Source organism: Chanos chanos, chromosome 3, assembly GCF_902362185.1.
Source record: "Chanos chanos chromosome 3, fChaCha1.1, whole genome shotgun sequence".
Classification (NCBI taxonomy): domain Eukaryota; kingdom Metazoa; phylum Chordata; class Actinopteri; order Gonorynchiformes; family Chanidae; genus Chanos; species Chanos chanos.
In genome coordinates, this window is record NC_044497.1 from 58,486,674 (window position 1) to 58,495,964 (window position 9,291).

General features: G+C 41.5%; 1 protein-coding gene across 1 annotated transcript in view; it reads left to right on the forward strand.

Moving 5' to 3' along the window:
- The first annotated feature begins 5,441 nt into the window (after positions 1-5,441).
- slc4a5b (solute carrier family 4 member 5b) overlaps positions 5,442-9,291 on the forward strand; it is a 33,526-nt gene continuing 29,676 nt past the window's right edge. Inside the window, exons 1-2 of the mRNA XM_030768141.1 lie at positions 5,442-5,502; positions 7,868-8,074. Coding sequence (XP_030624001.1) covers positions 5,442-5,502; positions 7,868-8,074 — 268 coding nt within the window. The remainder of the gene's footprint in view (positions 5,503-7,867; positions 8,075-9,291) is intronic.

A 9,291-nucleotide genomic window follows, 5' to 3' on the forward strand; every position in this document is an offset into this window, starting at 1 on the left:
GTGAGGTAAATTTACTGAGGCAGTGTGAGGTAAATATACTGAGGCAGTGTGAGGTAAATATACAGAGGTAAACACACTGAGGCAGTGTGAGGTAAATATACAGAGGTAAACACACTGAGGCAGTGTGAGGTAAATACACTGAGGCAGTGTGAGGTAAACACACTGAGGCAGTGTGAGGTAAATATACAGAGGTAAACACACTGAGGCAGTGTGAGGTAAATACACTGAGGCAGTGTGAGGTAAACACACTGAGGCAGTGTGAGGTAAATATACAGAGGTAAGCATACTGGGGCAGTATGAGGTAAACACACTGAGGTGGTGTGAGGTAAATATACAGAGGTAAACACACTGAGGCAGTGTGAGGTAAATATACAGAGGTAAACACACTGAGGCAGTGTGAGGTAAATATACAGAGGTAAACACACTAAGGCGGTGTAAGGTAAATATACTGAGGCAGTGTGAGGTAAATATACTGTGAGGTAAATATACTGAGGCAGTGTGAGGTAAATACACTGAGGCAGTGTGAGGTAAACACACTGAGGCAGTGTGAGGTAAATATACAGAGGTAAACACACTGAGGCAGTGTGAGGTAAATACACTGAGGCAGTGTGAGGTAAACACACTGAGGCAGTGTGAGGGAAATATACAGAGGTAAGCATACTGGGGCAGACTGAGACTGTGAGCCTGAACCTCAATCTGCCTGCCTGCGACGGTTGCTCCTGATCTGTAAAATCCTAGGATAAACATTAAATCGAGTGGTGTTCCTTAGAGTATTACTCCAGAGCAGAAAGGACTGGGAATATGAATACTGACAGAGAATATCCCATTCAAACTGCATCATTTCAAGTTATTGTAGAAATTATAATGATAAATATGAATATTTGCATTTGCACTTTTTTCATTCTGTTTCAACTTTAAAAATTTAATAATTTTTTGTTAAACATTTATGCTAACAAAAAGAGATCACAATGAGTTACTTCTGAGAATATCCAGGCCCTTATTTCATCAATTTTTGGAGCTATAAGCTCCTCAGGAACATTGCTATTAGTTTAATAGGAACATGATGTCACTTAGACACAAATACTTACTGTCCCTGAAGCTATAGAAAAAATATACTACCCTCATTAAAACAGCCAAATATAAAACAAGGCACACACTCAGGTGGGATTATAATTTGTTAGAGACAGAACATACCCTTTATCAGTGATCAGATCTCATGCACATCGGACTTCAATTCAGAAGGGGTTCTTATCTATAGTGACAATGACTTATATGCAGCCTCCACTCCACTGCAGAATTCCATGGCTCAAACAACATGTTCTTTAACAATCTCCACACAGATACCAGCTGTTTCCAGGCTCAGGATAATTCTCTGCTATGTAGAGATTTTACTACCGGAACAAGCCCATATCTGACATCATAAAAACCAAAAAACATAACCACATTTTTATGGTCTCCAACCCAGTCCCTATAACAACAAAACAAAATCACTCCAACCATACTGAGAGCTTTCTACAACATGAAATCACTCCAACCATACTGAGAGCTTTCTATAACATGAAATCACTCCAACCATACTGAGAGCTTTCTATAACATGAAATCACTCCAACCATACTGAGAGCTTTCTATAACATGAAATCACTCCAACCATACTGAGAGCTTTCTATAACATTAAAAGGAAATTCCACAAATTTGAAAAACCAGTTAAATCCGGTATAACTTCCTAAACAGTGTCAATTTACCAACTGCATTATATGGAAGTGAAGTATCAGGTCCACTGGATAAACATGACTGCACTACATGGGACAGACATCCAATAGTGTCTTTCCATGCAAAATTTTGTAGAAATGTATTAAAAGTCCAGAGAAAACTGCAGTAAATGTATGCAATGCAGAGTGAAATGGGGAAAAAACTAAAACTCATTGCATGTTAGAATGCTGCCAGGCCCCTCAAATATAAATGATCAGAGTTCCAGCCGAATAAAAGCTCAGCTCAAAGTCTTTAGGAAAGACCAGTTAATACTGGGCTGTTCCCTCAAAGCTTGGCTGAAATCACCAAAAAGTAAATATTACTTTTTACAGTGGTTTCAGCCTTCTCCTTCTTCTTCTTCTTCTTCTTCTTCTTCTTCTTCTTCTTCTTCTTCTTCTTCACTTTTTTGTTTTATTGTTATTATAATTGTTTTTTGCAGATAAATCAGGTCACTGTTGTAAATATACACTGCATGGCCAAAAAAAAGTCACCATTTGGATTAGGAGCCTCTGGAAGCAGTGTTATGATCTGGGGTTGACTCTGGAAGCAGTGTTATGATCTGGGGTTGACTCTGGAGGCAGTGTTATGATCTGGGGTTGACTCTGGAAGCAGTGTTATGATCTGGAGCTGCTTTAGTTGGTCAGATTTAAGCTCAGCAACGTTAAGTGGCAATAAAACGAAGTCAGCTGAGTACCTGAATGTTCTGAATGACCAGCTTATCCCATCAATGGATTTTTTCTTCCCTGATGGCATGGGCATATTCCAGGACGACATGCCAAGATTCAACAGGCTCAAATTGTGAAACAGTGATTCAGGGAGCATGGGGAGTCATTTTCACACATGAATTGGCCACTGCAGAGTTGTGACCTTAACCACATTGAAAGTCTTTGGGATGTGCTGGAGAAGACTTTACAGAGTTGTTCAATTCTCCCGTCTTCAACAAGATCTTCAACAAGACCAAAAATGAATGCAACTCTGGACAGAATTAAATGTTGTGACGTTGAATAAAGTTGTCGAAACAATGCCACAGGGAATGCATGCTGTAATCAAAGCTAAATGAGGTCAAACAAAACATTCGAGTGTCCGACTTCTTCTTTGGCCAGGCTGTGTATGTTTGCCTGTGTTCACCTCCACCTTAGTAACTGTCTTTGGCCAGGCTGTGTATGTTTGGCTGTGTTCACCTCCACCTTAGTAACTGTCTTTGGCCAGGCTGTGTATGTTTGGCTGTGTTCACCTCCACCTTAGTAACTGTAATCAGCCATGGCAATATAGTCAGTTTGTACAGTCCTACCAGTAAAGCACTTGAATTTGAAATCTTGAGAGAGAGAGAGAGAGAGAGAGAGAGGGAGAGAGAGAGAGAGAGAGAGAGAGAGAGAGCGAGAGGGAGGGGTGGGTGGGGCACTTGCTGATATCTCCTCCCATTACCTCTGTGACATCATCAGTCTAGAGACAGTGAATGTAAAGTCCCATCTCCACTTGTGACATCTGCTCTCTTTTCATCCTCTATGTCAAGGTAGGATTTCAATTTCTGTGTCTCTCAATTTGTGCTTCTGAAAAATTTGTTTCTCTATTTTATTGTAATAGTTTTACCATTTTTGCATTTTAATTGTAGACTCTCCTGAGTGGTTTTACTTGTAAAAGAAGCTTCCACACTGATGAAAAAAGTGGGCTTCTTTTGGATGCCTGTTCTGTGGTATTTTGTACTTTTGCTTTAACAGAATTTTGAGGCAGGCTTCTGTTTTAATAGGAATTGATAATTCAAATTACAGTGATAATTTGATTATTTAGCCATTTTAGCTGCTGTTGACTTTGTTAAACAGTTTACTGATCATTGTGGTTGTGGTTCATTGTGGTTTTATGGTTTAAGTTTGTATGGTAATATTTGATATGGAATCATAGCAGTTATGTAAGTTGTTTTATGTGATTTTGAATACCCTGAAATGACGTGTGAAATGCCGTGTGACCCTGCACACGGCCTCAGCACGCTGGCCGTCTCTCTGACCAGCTCAATAACATTTACATGTGTAATTCTGTATGAGTGTGTGTGCGTGTGTGTGTGTGTGTGTGTGTGTGTGTGCGCGCGCACGTGTGTGTGTGTGTGTGTTTGTCTCTGTGTGTGTGTGTTTGTCTGTGTATGCGTGTGTGTGTGTTGCTTATAGTCAGAGTGGCTTTTCCATGTAGATCAATTTTTGGGTCAGTGTTGATTATGTGCCCGCGGTAAAGTCTCTGCCTATTCTGTGTGAAGGACATATATCTGACTGTCTGTCTCACATGCAAATGTTATGTCACAAGCCTGTAGCCAGTATGACCTCACCAAAACCTCACAGAATGATTATGGTTTCACTGTCATAATATGTATGGAAAATGAAATAGAAATGAAATAGTTAACAATAATATTTAAGGAGAATGCTTTAAAAGCACATGCGATGTTTGGATGAGTGTTTTTAATTAATTGTAAATATAGTTCGTTGAGATGCTCATCCTTGTTGGTTGTCTGTAAAACAAAAGGGAAGATCCTTTCTTGTTCCCAGACCATGTCCAGTTTAATTACTAATTAACATCACTGTCTGGCCACAGTAATACTTTTCATGGACATCAAATACAGGTGGACGTCATTTCCATGCGTGACGTTTATAGCTGACTAACTCTTTGCTAATGTGACATTGATTTTTTTGAACCTTCAGTTTTAATTGTGTGAAAGCACTTCATGTTCTAGCCTGAATGGCCTCAGAGTTAAGGACAATCGGGTCGAATAATTTTTGTGATGCCACATAAAATCCAATTACTGTGGATCAGCAGTTCATGTGTTTAAATGTTTCTGTGATAATAACAATAATTTTCATTAAACTCAAATATGGCTCCTATAAGATGGACCTACCAGATGTTTATTTTGGTGCTGTCTGTCACAGAAGATAACATAAAAGTGAGAGAAGAGATGGCATTGTTGCCTCCAGTAATTATTTCTCCATTGAGTTTTCCTGTCCAGCTCAAACTGTCGCCATCAATGTGATGAGGCCACAAGTCCATGTGCAGTTCCACCTGGGGCTGTTTAAAGCACTCACATGGTAATGGCTCAGTCGGCTTCCTGGAAGTAATTAAATTCTGGCCTGGATTGTGTTTTAATGTATCACGGTCATTTTCTTTCACCGGCTACAGTATGAAATGCCATCTTTGACAGACCAAGTGGACATGTCAGAACATGTCAGAACAGAACAGAACTCGGTCTTAGTGGACTAGAACATTTCAGAACAGAACAGAACAGAACAGAACAGAACAGAACAGAACACAGTAATAGACTGGCACTGCAGAACAAATTAATCTAAACATGTTAGGCTTGGCTCACATGACAAACTTTACATTCATCTAAACATGTCAGCCTTGGCTCACATGATGAACTTTACATTTATCTAAATATGTCAGCTTTCGCTCAGATGACAAACTTTACATTTATACAAATGTGTCAGCCTTTACTCAAATGTCAAACTTTACATTCATACAAATGTGTCAGCTTTGGCATATGATGAACTTTCCTGCCTTCAGTTAGCCAAGGATTACAAGTTCACATGAGTGGAGAACAGCCAAGGGAAAAGCTGAAGACTTATTCTTTTGGCAGGGACATTGTAAGCTGAGTTATCTGATAATGTCAACAAAAGTAATATCAATTATTATCTCTCTCTGTCTCTGTCTCAGAATGGACCATGACTGGCATGGCAGCAGGAGAAGTGGGCACAGACGCTGTGAGGATGATGAAGGTGTGGTCAAGCTCATGGTTTACTTCACAGGCTGAAAGGCAGGGTTTGGCACTGATATTGATTAGCCTGACTGTATCAGCAGTGTTGGTATTGGCATAGTAGAACAGTGGAAGTGTGAAAAAAGGCTCAAGGTTAAAGAGATGAGAAGGAAAATATATGTAAATATACATAAAATATCTCATCATTTTTTATTGATTTCTTCTGACAAGAGAACTGGGACTGTAGCAAAGAAGATGATCATTAGCTGTCTTTGACACTGGGAATTTTTCATTGTAAAAACTGGCCTTCTGCATATTTATTTTCAGTAATTAATGAATAAAATGAATCATTTTCCTCCAAAAGTGTAGATGTTCTAAAGCAAAGCAGTGGCTCTCAACTTCAGTCCTGGGGGCCACTGACCTGCACGTCGTTTTAACTCTCCTGAGCTCAGGACTCAGAACTGACGCACCTGATTCCATCGATCAGTTAATCATCAACCCTCTGATTAGTTAAATTAACGGTGATAATGAAGAGTTAGAACAAAGATGTGCAGGACAGTGGCCCCCCAGGACTGGAGTTCAGAGCCACTGTTCAAAAGAATACATTATGAAGTATGAATTTCTGACACTAGATGGTGCTAGTTCTTAATTAAAAGTCTGCTCTAAATAGAGGATGCATTGAAATTCAGATGTGATTTGGGGCTGACTGAGGACAGTGTTGTGAAGTCTATATTTTAAGAGAAGATGCCCAGAGATGATTTCTCTTGGGCTGAGGAAGCTGAGAATATTGCTGTCCTCTGCATCTTACCACAGTGACATTGTCAAAGAAGGTCATCTCAAACACTCTCTTCCCAAGAGTCTAAATGCAGTATAGCATATTAAAATATAGCTATTGGGTTATACTTTGTTTGTAATGTATAATTACACATTGGTCTTCAGGAGACACACAGTTTCTTTCTGTGCTTCTAGTTGCCCAGCATTTCTCTCAGCATCATTCTCCTGCTATGACCACTTTACTGACCCTTAAACCACCACCTCTGCATGTGCACTGCACACAGTGAACTGGACTGCACTGCACACAGTGAACTGGACTGCACCGCAGACAGTGAACTGGACTGCACTGCACACAGTGAACTGGACTGCACTGCAGACAGTGAACTGGACTGCACCGCAGACAGTGAACTGGACTGCACCGCACACAGTGAACTGGACTGCCCCGCAGACAGTGAACTGGACTGCACTGCACACAGTGAACTGGACTGCCCCGCAGACAGTGAACTGGACTGCACTGCACACAGTGAACTGGACTGCACCGCAGACAGTGAACTGGACTGCACCGCACACAATGAACTGGACTGCACCGCACACAGTGAACTGGACTGCACCGCAGACAGTGAACTGGACTGCACCGCACACAATGAACTGGACTGCACCGCACACAGTGAACTGGACTGCCCCGCAGACAGTGAACTGGACTGCACCGCACACAATGAACTGGACTGCCCCGCAGACAGTGAACTGGACTGCACTGCACACAGTGAACTGGACTGCACCGCACACAGTGAACTGGACTGCACCGCACACAGTGAACTGGACTGCACTGCACACAGTGAACTGGACTGCACCGCACACAGTGAACTGGACTGCACTGCACACAGTGAACTGGACTGCGCCGCACACAGTGAACTGGACTGCACTGCACACAGTGAACTGGACTGCACTGCACACAGTGAACTGGACTGCATTGCAGATAGTGTTTGCAAGATTGATTTGATTTATTTTTGTTTTATCATGTGGAATGCCACTGACTACCTGTGGGAATACAACTACTTGCAGGTATTGCAGGATATTACCTTTATTTGCAGGTGAATATCAAAGCAGTGTAGCTAACACTAACTTGCTGCAAGTCAGTCTACCAGGGAAAAATTTATGAATGGAGAATTTTAAAAGATAAGCCGGATTTGTCTACAATACTTTGAGGTAAACAGAAGTTAGTGGTTGCCCTCTAATGCACTGTTCATTCAGTAGTGGTTTCTCCCTCTCATTCTACCATTGCACTCTGTTAAAATATTGATCTGTAAATTCAACACTTTAGCTGTTTTCAACCTTTAACAGTGATGTTAAGTTGTAGGGTAGGAACATGCAAACAGTTGTGTTCTTTAAATTGTAGTACACCTATGTTTTTTTCCTCTTGTACTTTTGAAGACTTGAGTGGATTGAAAGCCTGATACTTTAAGATTTTGACTAGTTTTTTTTTTAATGGGTGATTTGCACTTTAAATAGAGTCATTCTTTTATGATTGTGTCTCTAACAGGGATACGACTCATAAACACGGGCAAACCTGTGTGACAACACATTGATATGCTTTATTTTGTATTTTTGGTCAGAGCATCAGTCCATGTACATTGGGGTGCCAGTGGCCAGAGGTTACAGGAGAAAGCACAAGCGGCACAGGCACACCTCGCGCCGTGATCACGAGGAGGAGGGGAAAGAGCGACACTACGACTGGCACGAGCGCCAACACAGAGAAGAACAATATGAACAAGAGGAGAGAGGCCATGAGCAGCATGACCTCACAGACATCAACTCAACCAGTGAGTGTCAAACCCACTCTTATTTTCACTCCAAATCATACAGAATATGTACCAACTGTACTCTGGCATTGAGAGTTTTTATGTGGAATGGCACTGAATGCTGTTGCGCAATAAACACTAATAACAGAGAGACAGAGCTCTGTTCCTGTAGGGTTCTCAGCTCTCACAGGGCCCCAGTGTATTCAGGCCTGTAAGCTGATTAGGTATGAGGAACTTCAAAACTCAGTGTCAACCACCCACAGTCCATAACAATAAGAGCGCATTCAATGCTCAGCGGACCACTGAATAAACAAAATTGCTTGCTCTTATGAGGTCAAAAATCATAAATTCTCTTTTCAAACTTGTTTTCGCTGACTAGTTTCTGTTCTGTCCTCATGGTTGATGAATACACTCTCTGACAAACATGACTGAACTGATGATTCTGTGAGATCGGTTGTTATGACCACTAATAGCAGTTACTACAGTTACTAAGACCACTAATAACAATCAGCAGCAGCTGCTTCTGAAATGAAAGTTCTTACAGTATTGGTACCAAAATGACCGTGGCGTTAAGGACACTGTAGGAGTGAGATTCACATTAAAAATGGTTTTTAAAGTTAATACACGACATGCAGCTTATTTAGTATTTTTGAGCCACGATTGAAAAGCAAACCATGAATAAGTGTTGAGTGGAGAGGAGGGGGCTGTGGAGGAGGAGGTGGAGGAGGAGGTGGAGACTTGTGCTTCATAGGGTTGTCGTGCGTGAAGCACTTTGCCCTGCTGAGGATTTCTGCCCAGAGAAAACAGTGCTCCAGCACCTTCTCATTGTGCCATAGGACAGGCATCACATGGGAAAAGAACTTACACGATGTGACAATAACATGAAAATCACGTTAAAAAAACAAAATATGAGAGCAAAATAAGGAATAAAATATCAGGCAAAGGACTGAAAACAGAGGAAAGAAAAGAGTGGACAATAGCAGAGAGTGGAAGTTTCGGTAAAGGAGGGTAAGCAGGAAGAGATCCCAGCTGGTTGGACCTTCACCAGAACCTTCAGTAACATTCCAGGATCTGTGTCACTGGGTCCACTTGTCTTTGGTGGGTAGCTGAAGCGTGCAGACGTGGATAAGGGAACGTGACGGTTTTCCATAAGCATGCAGGACTCTCTCCATTCCCTGTCCTCCAGCCGTACCTCCCGCTGCACGCTGCCGGGCTCCTGCACAGGTAAACCCAGGAAT